Source organism: Ailuropoda melanoleuca, chromosome 12 (genome assembly GCF_002007445.2).
Source record: "Ailuropoda melanoleuca isolate Jingjing chromosome 12, ASM200744v2, whole genome shotgun sequence".
Lineage (NCBI taxonomy): Eukaryota > Metazoa > Chordata > Mammalia > Carnivora > Ursidae > Ailuropoda > Ailuropoda melanoleuca.
The window spans coordinates 32329649-32344396 of record NC_048229.1 but is presented as its reverse complement, the minus strand read 5'-3'; the positions used below and the strand labels follow the sequence as shown (position 1 = coordinate 32344396).

Sequence of the window (14748 nt, the reverse complement as noted above, 5' to 3'; positions counted from 1 at the left end):
CTCCAGGCAGGAAGCCTGTCAACGGACTGTTGCCCAGATTTCTTCACAGACAGAATAGGTTGGTTTTCCAGGCAAACCTGTTCCTCTCTTGGCAGAGTGGTATTGCATGGAATTCCAGTGCGGGATGTACGCACTCCCTCTGTTCAGCCAGAGCAGCGTCACACATTTTGGTGTCTGGAAGAGAGTCCCTGAGGCAGACCGTCTACCCACGGGGTTTGTGGAGGGCATCCCATGAGCCAAGACCTCAGAGCCACTCCTCAGGGCTGGCCCCGTGGCAACATGGGAGCAGAGGACCGGCCACAGAGGGTCTCAGGTCTCGATTTCCAGGCCAGGCCATAGAGAGCTGTGCTTGGGCCTTTCCTGTTTTGAGGTTGGGGTGGGCAGGCAGGGAAAGCAGTTGGGGTGACAGTGACCATGGGCACACAGGGGATGGGGCAGGGGCCCTGCTGGCGGAGAGCCTCATCCAGGGCCCTCTGCCCTGCAGAGCTCTGACCGTGAGTTTGGTGTCCCCCACAGAGTCAGCCACAACAACAAGGTGAATCTCATGACCAGTGAGAACCTCTCCATCTGCTTCTGGCCCACCTTGATGAGACCCGACTTCAGCACCATGGACGCCCTCACAGCCACGCGGACCTACCAGACAATCATTGAGCTCTTCATCCAGCAGTGCCCCTTCTTCTTCCACAATCGGCCTATCAGTGAGCCTCCTGGCGCCACACCCAGCTCCCCCTCTACCGTGGCTTCCACCGTCCCCTTCCTCACCTCCACACCTGTCACGAGTCAGCCGTCACCCCCCCAGTCCCCTCCACCCCCCCAGTCCCCCATGCAGGCCCTGCTCCCCTCCCAGCTTCAAGCCGAACACACGCTGTGAGCCATCAAGGCCTGGAGCAGAAGGAGACCTCTTTTCAACAGGGTGGCATTTGGCCTTGAACAAAACCAGGTCCACCAGGGTGGAGGTGGGGCGAGTGTCCCCCTCCCCCGTTACCTTCTCAAGACCTCAGTGGGAGCAGGAGCCCCAGTCTACCGTGGGCTGGGCTGGGCTGGGCTGGGCTGGGCTGGGCTGTCAGGCCCCCTGAGCCCGGCGCTGCAGACCTGGAGCAGGCATCAGCCAGGGGGCGCCCTGCCCTTTGACTTGGACCCTTTTGAGGACTGAACTGGCCAGGCCGTGGCCCCTGTGGCCCTCCACACGCTCACTGTTCCCCAGACCACCTCCCCCACCTGCCCACGCATACCAGCCTGGGGGCATCCACCCACTGCTCGGACAGTGCCCCAGCCTCTGCCAACGGGAGGAGGCTCCCGAGATTTGGGCCACCCCAGGGCGGGGCCGGCAAACCCCTCCCCCAGAACAGTTCCAGTCTGTTTCGTCTGTCTCTTCCCACCTTCCGTATCTGCATCCCCACCCCCTTTCGGGGAGCCCCTGTCCAGTGGCCTCCTTGGGAACACACAGGCCACAGCTCTCTCAACCCAAGGTACAGTGCTGAGGGGGCTGGCCTGGCAGGTCAGAACAGGGAGGGTGGCTGTGTGCCTGGACCAAGAGTGTGTGACTTCCCCTCCACTTCCCACACACCCCCTCCCACTTCGTAGGCTTTGGAGATACATTCCCTTTAAAACAGAGAACACTGGAAGAAACGTGGAAAAACCCCTCCAGTAACTTAGAAAAGAAAGAGGAAGACACTACAGACCTCAAGATTGACCCCTTCTCCCACCTCTTGGAGAGGCGGGCAGGTGGCATATGGCCCTTGTCTTTGTCACAACAAAACAAGGATACCCAAGGGTGGTTGCCGGAGAAGCTGTGGGGGTCCCACTTATGCCCTGTCACTAGATCCCCTTTCCCCAAGAAGACAGTTTAAGCCCTCGGTGGGAAAAGCTTGGGAGACCAGCAGACCAGCCTGGATCCTGGTCTGCCTTGGAACACACTACAGTGCTATGGAAACACTACTGTGTGTGTGTGTGTGTGTGTGTGTGAATGTGTGTGCACGTGGGGGGTATGCCTGTTCGAGAGGGCACAGCCAGGGGGGACGCTGGGTGCACTGAGGGTTTGGGTTAGTGTGTTTGGTATTGGAGTGGGGTCAATTTCATCCCGGGCCACAGAACACCAGCCTAGGGGTGTTCCTGGGAAGTGGGCGATGTGTGGAGAAGTGTGATCTGCCCGTTCCTGCACAGGGACATCCTTTGTGCTCCCAGGCCCTCCTGGTCCTGGGGGAGCGAAAGTCACAGAAGCTGCCAGAGTCACGAGGAGGGCGCCGTGCCTGCCTGCCACACACACAGCCCCGTGGCCTTCCCTAGCCCTTCCTGGGAGATGGCCTTCACCTCAGCTTCCTGGCCTTCCCGCTGACCCCCGGAGAGCCCTTAGCATGCCCCACTTTCTCTCCCCCCAACGCAGCGATCGTGCTAAGGCTGCTACAGATACTGGCTGCCCTCCCACTCCTCGTGGCTGGGCTGTGGCCTCCGAGACCGGGAAGCCTGACACAGAGGCCCCCTGGGCCATGGGCTTCAGGGCCCTGCAGGCCATGCAGCCTCCAGGTCTCTTTGCACTTTAAGAAGCAATGCTTGTGGTAGGTTCGACAATGCTCTGGGTCCCTCAGCCAGGTGGCCTGACAGCTGCCCCAAACAGCCTCCAGCCCCAGCCTCTTGGTGTCGGCTGTTGGGAGGGGAGGCCCTTCGCTCACTGACTTGCTCCGGATAAGCTGGATACCTTACCGTTACTAGTTCCTGTACGGCAAACTAAGGTGCTTGGATAACGATCCTTGCAAGTCTCACCACCTCTTTTTAAGAATACTAGTCAAAAAACAACCCTAAGGTACACGAACGTTTATGTAAATGCTGGGTGAGGGGTCTCTTCTGGGGGGTTGGCAGGAAGGTGACAGGTCGGGTTGTGACGGTGGGGGTTGGCAGACCCCTGGCCCTGGCTTTCCACCCCCTCTGCTCTGAGCCCCAGGCAGGTGAGAAAATCACTCCATTGAATGCATCTCTGCCTTTTTCTAGGTCATGCTCACCCGCCTGCTCTGAGGCAGCCCCTCAGGGTGCTGGGTGGGGGTGGTCTGGGACCACCATCCCTTGTGTGAACTGAAAAGTACCCCGGTCCCCCTCCCACCCACCCCCCNCCCCCGCTACCAGTTTTCCTGTGCCGGCTCGCGGGGCCACCCCCCACACCACCGCCTGCATGCCTGGGCTGTGCCTCAGGAGCTGGACAAGCCCCCAAGCTCCCCCATCCCTGAGACTGTGCAGATGGTGACTTCCGGGTGTGTGGGCAGGGGCAGCTCACTGAGGAGGGATACCGGCTTTGTGCGCTTGCCCTCGAGGGAGTCCTGGGAAGCCTCTGAGCCAACAGCACCCCCTGCCAGCCAGCTTGGGGAGCCGCAGGAGCCTATCCACCTGGCTACTCCCAGTGTCCTGCCAGGGCTTTAAGGGTGTACAGGGGGGAGCTGGCGGGTCATGCCCAAAAGAGCCACCATGGACAGGAAGCGCCAGGGGTTCCTCTTGTTTCCATTTCTTCTGTCAAGTGTAGCTTCTAGTTTTCCTCTCCAGACTGACTTGAACTGGGGGGTGTTTCTCTGTCATTCTGGGTTGGCATTGCCGTTCGTGGTAGTTGTGGGCCCTGGGCTTCAGCCCCCAGTCGGGGGTTAGCACCCAGACTGAATGGGCGCTTGGATGGGACCCGCAAAGGCAAGCCTGGGCCCGTGTTGGGACGTGCCGCCGTGAGTGCAATGCTGCGCGCCGCCTGAGTTCTGCCGTGTGACGCTCTGAAGAGGGCTTGCTTCCCCAAGGGGTTCTCGCGCGAGCGGCCTCGCAGCTCTGCCACGGAGGGAAGGGCAGCCTTAGTCCGCTTTGGCCAGAGTGGGTGAGCCGGTCAGCAGAGGGAGTGGGACTTGTTCCCTCCCCCACAGCCAAACAGTGGTTTGCCCGGGAGCTCTGTCGGCCCCTGTCGGACGTCCTCAAGACAGTGGTTGCCGTATTTGGTGGAAATGAACAGCCTTTGGTTGTGAGCGTAAGGCTGATGCTGGCTCTGACACGGATGCTTCCATGGAGGAGGGGAGGTGGTGCGGCCTGGCTTGTGAACTCGCCCTCAGTTCTTGGCCGTGTAGCATATTGGGGGTCACATACGGCACATTTGTTCCTGCTCTCCGTCAAGTCGTGCTTCCCATCACTCGGCTCTGAGTGCTGAGGAATACTCAGTACTGTTTCCTGTGTTCTACACCCTACTGCCACCTTGGTCTTCCTGCCACAAGGCAGGAAGCGCACTGCCGGTGTGATTCTTCTAGCAGAGTGTGTGGGTCTTTGCCAGGTGGACAGAGGGTGACGTCATAGAAGCAGTACACTGGCCTGGAGGGGCCCGGAGCGCGCACCTTCCCCTGGCCTTGGGCCTGGGGCCCTGGTCTCATGGGCCGGGCGGGGGAGTGGGAGAGGCCTGGAGGGCAGTCCATCCTCAGCCCTGAAACTTGAAAAACACCCTCTGTTGGTAAAAACCCTATCCCTCTGTGCCCCCTTCCCGCTCCTGCGAGGACAGCCACGCTGTTCTGGGGTTTCCGAGAAAGGAGTGGATACCTCCTTGCCACTGAGGGCTCTGGCCAGCCACTGTGTCTCCAAGAGCAGGAAGACCCAGGGACTTGGGCGACTTTCTGGGGGCCGGGCTCCACAGTCCTGCTGTGCAGTTGGGCACGGTGTGCACCCAGAAACGGGGACAGCCGGCACTGTGCTCGCTCCCAGGCCTTGCTGACTGCAGACGGTGGACGAGGAGTCGCCCTCCTGTTGCTTGGCAGGTTCAAGCGACTCGTTTGCGCTTAGGTGAAAGGATGGAGCGAGTCGTGTCTGGGACTGCTGGTGAGGGGCCGGTGTGAGGGGAAAGGCCATTCTCCTCTCCCGAGGTTCCAGGCTGCGGGCCCGGGAAGGATCCTTCCCTCCTGGGGAGCCAGGTCTGTGCCCAGGGCAGTGAGGTTACACATCTGTGTAGTCAAGACAGGGACTAAGTTATTGTTTGCATAAAAAAAAATCCTGTTCCCTGTGTACATAAAAAAAAAAGGCAATGTCTGAATTGTATGGGAATAAAACTTGTTTGAAAATTTGGAATAGTGCTGCTGCCAGCTTATTTTTCTGGTACTTGTATTTTCACATGTTAAATGATCTTTATATATGTTGAATTAACAAATATTTTGAGTTTCCTGAGAAAAAAAGCATATTAATGGTATTGAAATGTGTTAGTAGTCTGGCCGTGTGCCTAAATTTCTGTTTTGCAGCAAAAGTGGAGAACTGTATGTAAAGAAAGTATAACAATTATTTCTTTGTATTTTAGGGGCTTTAACCAGGACATCCTGTAGTTGGTGTTAGGAATGTTTGCTTAATTTCCAGACCTTTTTTTTTTTTTTAAACACGTTGTGGGTTTTTGAGGCTCCAGCCTGATTAGTGCATGGTCAGCCGTCAACTACGGCGGAGGCGTCTCTGACTGACGTGCTTTTGTTTGGTTTTGTTTTTTAAAATCATGTATTTGCTACAAAGTATTGTACTCGTCTCAATGGGAATGGTGTAAAAAACTGAAAAGGCCTTATGTGATATGTATCATAGTTAATAAATCAATCTTGTAAAAAACCAAACCTGAGAGCGCCGAAGCTGGCTCCTCCCGCCAGGGCCTGGAGCGCCCTTCCCGCAGCGGGCTCAGCCTCAGGCCCGTGGGGACACCAGCTCCTCAGACGCTGCGGCCAAGGCCTGGCACGCGCGGGACGAGTCTGTTCTCTGGCCACAGGGCGCAAGGATCCCAGAGCACCCCCACGAGAGGGTATGCGGGGGGGCACGGAGGGGTGCTGCTCAGGTCCTTTAGCCAAAGCCCGACGCACAAACCCCCATGGCCACAGGCACCCGGCAGGGGACACTAAAGTCAGCAGCTCCTGCCCTGCCCTTTCACACCCTCCCATACCAGATGTCTGAGCCACACTAGTGGTGCTGGGGCTTTACTTCCACGGTGGCCCTGGAGTGTTAGCCTCTGTTACCCGCCTTCATTCAGGACAGCGCCTCCAGGGCTGGCTGGCTCCCTAAGTCCACCTGCAACCGTGACCTTGCTGTCCCTAGTGCTGCCACCCTGGCATAAGCCCTAATTCCAGCTCACCTGCACTCCCGACGGGCAACCCCACACCCTAAACAGCCTCCCTGCCCTCAGTCTTGCCCCTTCCCGTCCATCTTCTTCATATCCCAAAGTTATTTGAGAAGGAAGACCTGGCTCTGCATCCCCTATGGCAGAAGTGGGCACTAGTCATCGTACCGGACACCGCCCCCTTCCTGTGCCAGACGTGGCCTGTTGATTGGGACACCCACAGAGCTCGGGAGCTGGCGCTGGAGAGGCCACCTGCTCACACAGGCTTCTGGCTGGGTGGTCGCTTGACCAGGTGCCCACTGGAAAGCAGACGCTGACAGCCCTGCTGGGACGCCTCACTCGATCCAGCCTGCTCCTCCCAGCAGATCGCCGACCGCAGTCAAAATCATTCACATTCTCTGAATGCACGGGGTTGCTTCCCACATCCAGGTCTTTGCTTGTGCTGTTCCCTCTGCCTGGAATGCCTTCTGTCCACATGCCCCCGAACATCAGGTCTCTCCATCGGATCCTCACCCACCCCTCAAAGTTAGTCTTCGTCTAGAAATACTTCTTTTTTTTAAGATTTTATTTGTAAGAGACAGAGGCAGAGGGAGAAGCAGGCTCCCTATGGAACAGGGAGCCCAATGCAGGACTTGATCACAAGACCCTGGGATCATGACCTGAGCCAAAGGCAGACACTTAACTGACTGAGCCACCCAGGCACCCCTAGAAATTATTCTAGAATCCCGCAAGGATTTGCCCAGTATCTATTATTTACTTGCCCTGGGGAGTTCATGTGATTCTCCATAAATGCTTCAGCATTCGTTCTGTATTTTTAAAAATTCTCTACAATGTACAGTTGGTGCTCAATGTGTGTGCTGGCGTAAACCTTTTTCTCTGACTCTCATGTTCAGGTTGTGTGTAGATGTATACTTGCACCTCTCAGCCGCCATCCCCCCAAGTAGAGAGCTTCCGGGGGCAGGGCCTGTGACTCCCCCTGCCCACTGTGTCCTCCCAAGCTGTCTCAGGTCCCCAGTTTGTAGAACACAGTGGTCTCAGCCTCGCCCTTGACTTGATTCTCTGTCTATAAGCCTACTTCTCCCATGTGCCTCTCCAGCCCAGACCTCTGCTCCAAACCCCACACCCATCCACCTGCCTGTGCCACACCCAGCAGCCCAAGTCCTAACCATTTCTCCACGGCCGTCCCGATGAGCCAGAGACCCTGGAGTCCTCCGCCTGTCCCTCTCCCTTTCCCATCAAGCTGGACCAGCTCCAAGGTCCGTTTTACGCTCCACATAGCTCTCAAGTCCTGCCCCTCTCCTCCACGTTCCCAGCCACCATCCTGTTTGAACCTCACCCAGATGTCTGTCCAGGCCTCCTCTCTGAACTTCCAGCTTCCATCTACCCCTCTCCATCTCCTCGGGCAGCCAGAGGGAGCTTTTCAAAACAGATCTGGCCCTGCCACCCTTCCCTTAACACCTTCCAGGGCTCCCCAAATCCCTTAGAGGAAAGCCCCAACATTTCAGTCTGCCCATCCTCCTGGGGAGCCTTCCCCTCCCCCTGCGCTCCCAGCCTTCCTGCTCCCCAGGGGCCCACCCACCTCAGGCCTTCTGCAGAGCCGTCCCCTCCTGGAACACTGTCCTCCCCACTGTCCACCCCTTCCTCCTAACTCCCTCCTCCACCTTTCGGTTTCAGCCCACCTCCTACCTCAGCAAAGCCCTTCTCGACCCCAGACCAAGATGGACCCACCTGCTTTCAAGGAAAAACACATTCTCTAAGAGCATCATTCTCAGTTTGTTACTCATTCGAATTGTATTTGCCACTTAACACATTTCCTGAGCATTTACTCTGTCCCAGGCCCCGGGAACTGACATCTAGTGAAAGAAACACAGTAAACAGGCCAAGAAATGAACGTGTGCCATAATGTCAATCAAGCACTGGTAAGAAGTTAAGGATGTGGATTTTGGGGAGCAGGAATGCTATTTAGGGTGGTCAGGAAGAGCTGAGGAAGTGGCAGTGCAACAGGGCAGGGACCAAGGTGAGGTGAGTGAGACATTGGCCTCAGGTGTGAAACTTAAGGGGATACAACAAAACAAAACAAAACCATGGTGCTCACAGTTTTAGATAAAAACAGAATCAGTAGGGGCGCCTGGGTGGCACAGCGGTTAAGCATCTGCCTTCGGCTCAGGGCGTGATCCCGGCGTTCTGGGATCGAGCCCCACATCGGGCTCCTCTGCTATGAGCCTGCTTCTTCCTCTCCCACTCCCCCTGCTGTTCCCTCTCTCGCTGGCTGTCTCTGTCTATGTCAAATAAATAAATAAAATCTTTAAAAAAAAAAAAAAACAATCAGTAACAGCGCTGAGCCATATTGAAGCCTGAGGCAAGAGGAGAAATCGGTAAGACCCAGCCTGTGGTCCGGAGCAGGGAGCGACGTGATGCAGGGAGCGAGGTGACACTGGATAGACAGGAGCACTGACAGAGGAGGTCGGACGACTCCAGGGCTGACAAAACCGTGCATCTGATCACCATCTGTCCCACCCCCACCCCCATTCCCACTCCCCTGCGACACCCAGGGGTCGGAGCCAGCTCGCCAAGCTAGGGCCCGCACCTGGCACAGACTAGGCGCTAACGAGCCCCGCCGCGGAGACTGCGGCGTTGCTGCTCGCGGCCACCAGGGGTCAGCAGAGCGCCGCCTGCCCAGGCCTGGCCGAGCCCGGCCGCGTGGGCAGCCGGGTTGGTGGCGGCTTAAGGGAGGGCGGATCGGGAAAGCACGGTTAGAGGGACCCGCGGGGACTGGGGAGGAGGCGGGTTCTGAGAAATGGGGCTGGAAGTGGCCCAAGAGCGGCCTGAGAAGCAGCGGGACGAGCTACTGCCCCTGTTATTCCATCCACCCACCCGTCCATTTCTTTATAGTCACTCAGCCTCTGCGGTGGGGGGCCAGGCGACACAGGGTCTTGGAGGGCAGGCTAGTGAACTCCAAGTGCGTCCGCAGGGCGCTGGGGAGCCATAGACGGGCTTGAGCAGGGAGAAACTGGGTTGTATGTGCAGGAGCTCAGGGGTTGCTGAGATACAGGCTCGCAGGCACTCAGGGCACGCAGTTGATACCAGTGTTAGCAAGGCAAGTAATGTTAATAAAAGCTAATGATGTGGGGACACTTACAAGGCAACAGGCTTTGTTTTAATCATTTTTTAATCATTTCAACTCAATTGTCACACAAACTCTAGGATGAGGCTTTATCATTAGCCCCATTTTCCAGATGAAGAAACGGAGGCGCAGAAGGGGCAAATGATTTGTCTGAGGTCACAAGTGAGTGAGGGGGAGTCAAGATCTGAAGCCCAGCTATCTGACCAGGAAGCCCATGGCTCTTCCTGTGGCTGCCCTTGCCAATGACCAGCAACAGAAATGGATTCCCTCACGGTTCTCCCAGCCCCAAATCAAGGCGCCGGCGGGGCGTGCATGCTCCCTCCGAAGGCTCTAGACGGGAATGGTCTAGATCACTTGTGGCTGCGGGTCAAATAAAATCACATAAGGTCAAATAAGATCACTTTCACCAGTTCCAGGGTTAGGATGCGGATAGATCTTTGGGGTGGGGGCCACTACTCAACCCCCTACACTCTTCTCCACATTCCGTTTCCCTCACCCTGCTGCCTCCTCAGCTGGTATTCAGGCCCTTGTCCCCTCTCCAGGGGGAGTCTGCAGGGTTGCGGAGAGAAAGGCTCTCTCTCTCTGGAAGGTGTGCCCTTGGGTTGGGAGAGGCTGTTGACCAAGCCCCTGAGCATCCCCGCGCATGCCTGCTGGCTGCACCTGACCATGGCGGTCTCTGCGCCATCTCTGTGGCTGGCCCCCTAGGCAAGGGGGTCAGGGTGACCACCATGGGCTGCTTGCTCCCCAGGGGAGTGCACTGGTGTGTTTGCTGCTGGCTACCAAAATGAATGTGGGCCTGTGGTCTTGCCAAGTGTCACCTGGGGGCAGAGGACCAGCCCAGCGATGCATCTCGCTCTGTTCCATCGAGGCTCATTGTCTTCTTTCTGTACCTGTGGATAGGTGACAGGTGACAGGTTAGCCCTTCCATCCTCTTGGAGATGAGAGTTCTTCCCTGACACTTCGGGTGGCCTGAAGGGGACAACATGGGGCCAGGAGATGGGAGGCCAACTGGGCAGCAAGGGGGTTGAGGCAGAAGCAGGCACTCGGGGGACATCCACATATCAAGCCAGGGGACCCTTAGATGTGGGGCCATTGATGGAGTTGGTGGGTGGGGCTTTTTTTTCATCCCCAACTTATTCTTACTAGTAATTGTCAGTATTTGACCAGCCAACCTAAAATTGTGTGTGCACCTGCATGCGTGCACACACACACACACACACACACACACACACACTGCTTTCTTTGTTTTCTCTAGCACTTAGCTCCATCTGACATTTTTTCCCCTTGTTTTCTCTCTTGTCCGACACCCCCACTAGGACGGGCACCCAAGTGACAGGAATCCCTGCCCATCTCTGCCCTGCCGGATCCCTAGAGCGTCTGGGACACACTAGGTGCTCAAAAAATGTCTGTGGATAGAAGGATCAAAAACAAAAGCAGGACAAACTCTGGGACCAAACTGGGCTGCCCAGGTCTCAAACAACCCCAAACCACGGAGTCCCCCTGGCCCCTCCTCTCTTACATCCGGTCCTCAGGCAATCCCTCATCACTGCCTTCGGGACGTTTCCAGAACTTGACCACTTCTCCCCATTCCGCTGCCTCCTGGTCCGGCCGCTATCACCTCCTGCCTGGACTTTTCCATCCAGTCGCCTCTTCAACGGGGCCCCCTTTTATTCGCCTCCCGAATCCCATAAAGATCTGGTCTGTCTGGTCCACTTATGTTTCCCCAGCCACATAGTAGGTATCCACACCTTTTTTAGGATGGAGGAATTGGATCATGTTTACTTGTATACTCTCATTAAATGCATCCATGGTCCAACAATTAATTAAAAGAGCTCTGAAAGCTGTACGATGCAAAATAAATCTCCCCTTGCAACCGAGTTGCCTTAAAAAAAAAGAACCCAGGGGCGCCTGGGTGGCACAGCGGTTAAGCGTCTGCCTTCGGCTCAGGGCATGATCCTGGCGTTCTGGGATCGAGCCCCACATCAGGCTCTTCCGCTATGAGCCTGCTTCTTCCCCTCCCACTCCCCCTGCTTGTGTTCCCTCGCTGGCTGTGTCTATCTCTGTCAAATAAATAAATAAAATCTTTAAAATTTACAAAAGAAAAATACTGAGGCCCAGAGAGGTGACGTTCCTTGCCCAGAGTCACACAGGAGTACGTGGCAGACCTGGGATTCGAACCTCAGCAAGCAGGCTCTTAGCCTTGACAAAATCTGTGTGTATGTAAGCATAACTCGATTGCGTAGCATGAGTGCCCCTCTCAAGGCCTGGGATAGCATCTGCCCAGGCCACACAGCCAGGAAGCGGTGTCAGGAAATAGAAGCCACTGATCTGATCCTGAATCCCTACCCTGACACCCCATCGAGTCTCTCTGGGGATAAATAGGAAAATATTATTGGCTGAGAGACCAACATAACCAGGCTATAAAGTCTCTCCATGCCTCAGTTTCCCTAGCTGTAAAATGGGTTTAGTAATAGAGCCCAGCTCAGAACCTTGCTATGGAGAAAAGAATGGGCGGAACGTAAGTGATCCCTAAGCTGTTCACTGCAGTTAACATGAGCAGGTTGGGGGCCCCTGGGGGGCTCAGATGGTTAAGCGTCTGGCTTCAGCTCCGGTCATGATCTCCAGGTCCTGGGATCCAGACCCTCATAGGGCTCCCAGCTCAGCAGGGAGCCTGCTTCTCCCTCTCCCTCTGCCTCTCCCCTGCTTGTGCTCTCTCTGTCTCTCTCTCTCTCTCTCAAATGAATAAATAAAATCTTTGAAAAAAAAAACAAAAACAAAAACACGAGCAGGTTGAAGAGTGTTCCTATCAGGGGCACCTGGCTGGGTCAGTCCATAGAGCATACAACTTTTTTTTAAGATTTTATTTATTTATTTGTCAGGCAGAGAGAGAGAGAGAGCACAAGCAGTGGGAGCAGCAGGCAGAGGGAAAAGCAGACTCCCCGCTGAGCAAGGAGCCCGAGATGCGGGGCTCAATCCCAGGACCCTGAGATCATGACCCGAGCCAAGGACACATGCTTAACCGACTGAGCATACAGCTCTTGACCTTGAGGTCGCCACGCTGGGTACAGAGCTTACTTAAAAAAAAAAAAAAACTGTTCCTGTCTGCCAGTACACAGGACCGTTCAGAGGTGTGTGACTCAGTTTCTCGATCTGTCCAACCAGAGGCAGGCCCGTGCCTGGTTGCCCAGGCCTCTCTGCCTGGCTGACTCCTAAGACTCCGTCTTCATGGATTGCACTGGGGTCTCCTAGGAGGAGCTCAGATGTGAGGGTTCCCATCTTTGCACTGGTGGGGGGAGTAGATAATGTTAGGAGCTAGTTGGACAGTTAGGTAGTCAGGCCCAGGGTCCCCAGTAAGAAAATATAGAAGTCTGGACAACTAAGATAAAGCAGCCCTGACATCCTGTTTTGCAGCTTAGACGGGACCACGCTAGCATTGTGTTTTGCAGCCTTTGCAGAAATGATTTCTGCAAAACGTCCTAAAATAAAACAATCAACCTCAGAGCGTTTGTCACTATCACGAGCAAGGGGCAGTTAAGACAGAAGCCCCCAGATGTCAGCCCCAAAAGACTATCCCCAGGTAAGCATTAACCTAATCCGCAGGCAGATCGTAAACAAAGCCCTGATTGGCACCACTCAGCACACCCTGGTTGCTCAAGAGAGTTCGGCAAAAGAGCTCATAAAAGCCCCTAAACTTAGAAACTGCAGGGGCACCCCTCTCGGGCCCCCTCCCTCTCCAGGAGCTTTGCACTATATTGCTCAATAAACTTTGCTGCCCACCACTCTTCCTAGTCCACCTCTTCATTTTTGGAAGCTGCGTGACCAAGAACCTTGGGCACTAAAGGAATAGAAATCCTGTAGCAGTAAGACCCCAGGATTCTGATCTCTGAAGGTCTTCCGACACCTGCGTCCCAGTCCCTGAGAGGGGGTAGGTCCGGACGCCCACGCCTGGCCTTATAAGAGTGAGGGGGGTCTTGGGTGCAGGGGTCCCCTTCTTGTGGAGGGCATGCTCACACCCTGAAATTCTCTCCTGGGAAAGGAGGGTCTCGAACGTCTGGATTCGCATCCCTGGCGCGGGTACTGAAGGCTAAGTCTCCACCCCGACAGGGGGCTTGGGCTGGGTGCGTGGTTGCCCGCCTTGTCCCGAGGGGCTGCTGGAGCACGGGGTTCTCTTGGGGGAGGAAGATGCTATTTCCTCCGTTTAGAGTATGGAGACTCCGGTGTTCCCCTCTCGAGATGGGGAAGCTCCATCTCCGAGGTTCTCATTCTGGTGGGAGGGGGGCCGGACCCCCGAAGTTGCCGTGGGCGGAGAGGACTCGGGCACCGGGGAGGCTCAAGAGTTCCCTCGCTGGGAACCCCCTACCACAGCAAAGGCCGGAGAGGCTGGCGCGGGGCTGGACCGAGGGGGTGGAGACTAGGTGGGCGGGGCTCCGCAGACACCGCCCCCGCCTACCAGCGCGGTCCGCGCGTCTCCCAAGTCTGCGAGGCCGCGGTGGGCGCGGAGAACCAAGCGCCACAGCCCGCGCGCCCCGCCGAGCCCGGCCTGCCCCGGGGTCTATGGGGCCACCCCTCTGCGCCGCCCGGCCGGCCCCACGCCGCGCCCGGAGCCTGCCCCGCGGCCAGGTAAGGGCGCTGTGGGTCCTGCGGGTAGGGACGCCGGGAGGCGGGCAGGAGGGGACAGGGAACTCCTGGGTCCTGAAGAAACAGGGGGCCGCAACTCCAGTGTGCAGGGGGCTAGGGTATCAGGACGCCTGTATCCTGCGGTTGGGGGAAGGGGTACACGGATGTTTGGGTCCCGGAGAAATAGGGGGCTGGGTACCTGGACACCAAGGTCTAGGGCATCTGGGCACCTGGTTGGAGAGGCTTGGAGGCGGCCTGGCTCCTGGGGGCGGGGTGGGGGAGGGAATCCTTAATGCCTAGTCCCGGAGGAATGAAGACCTAATTGAACACGTTCCTGCTTCTGGAGGATCTGAATACCAGGACACCTGGGCCCCGAGTGTCGGGTCCATCCTGCAGGCGTCCTCTGGCTGATGCTCTGGCCACTGCATCGGGGGCTGTGGCTCTCACGCCCGGGTCTCCGGGAAGGAAGTTGTGGTTGCCGAGATTTGGCGGCCGGGACACATGGCCACACCCCAAGGGCCTGGGAGGTGGTCCCTGAGCAGGGCATGGGGAGGGGTCCCTGCCCTCTGCCTCCCTTACGTCCTTAGCCCAGACAGGGAAATGGGCGCACCGCGGATGCGGGCAAACGGACTCCTGGGATGGGCTAGGAGAGCGGATCCCCGGGACAGAGGGCTCTGGGGGCAGGAGCCGGGGGGCCTGGGCCCCGGCGAGGCGCCTGTCCCCCGCCCGCCCGGCTTGGGCATGCTTGGCACGCAGCGCGCGGGCCAGTCGGATCCGTATGCGCGCCGCGTGCGCCTATTGGTATGCGGGAGCCGGCCCGGCGCGGGCGTGAGGCGGCCGCGCTGGCGGGCGGGCGCGGGGGAGGCGGCGGCGGCAGCGGCGGGGGACGGCCTCCCCCCCCGCCTCGCCCGGGGCCCGGCCGGGG

The 14748-nt window shown here is 57.3% G+C and overlaps 2 protein-coding genes and 1 long non-coding RNA gene across 9 annotated transcripts in view; 2 read left to right on the top strand and 1 right to left on the bottom strand.

Annotated features, from left to right (window-relative positions):
* The window catches only part of ARHGAP35 (Rho GTPase activating protein 35), an 84805-nt gene extending 79217 nt beyond the window's left edge, over positions 1-5588 (top strand). The window contains exon 6 of the mRNA XM_002923043.4: positions 517-5588. Coding sequence (XP_002923089.2) covers positions 517-871 — 355 coding nt within the window. The 3' untranslated portion in view covers positions 872-5588. The remainder of the gene's footprint in view (positions 1-516) is intronic.
* A 3411-nt stretch (positions 5589-8999) lies between these two features.
* The window catches only part of LOC117795176, a 7540-nt gene continuing 1791 nt past the window's right edge, over positions 9000-14748 (bottom strand). Inside the window, exons 2-3 of the long non-coding RNA XR_004619026.1 lie at positions 10025-10096; positions 9000-9566 (exon numbers count right to left, since the gene is read on the bottom strand). This is a non-coding gene — a long non-coding RNA (uncharacterized LOC117795176). The remainder of the gene's footprint in view (positions 9567-10024; positions 10097-14748) is intronic.
* Positions 13450-14748, top strand: part of NPAS1 (neuronal PAS domain protein 1) — a 16669-nt gene continuing 15370 nt past the window's right edge. For 3 of the 7 annotated variants that reach the window (XM_034638529.1, XM_034638526.1, XM_034638527.1), the window contains exon 1: positions 13451-13826. The gene's annotated coding sequence lies outside the window, so the exon portion shown is untranslated. Of the gene's footprint in view, positions 13827-14748 lie in introns of all 7 variants that reach the window. The other 4 variants (XM_034638531.1, XM_034638530.1, XM_034638528.1 and 1 more) reach the window with 3 other exon arrangements.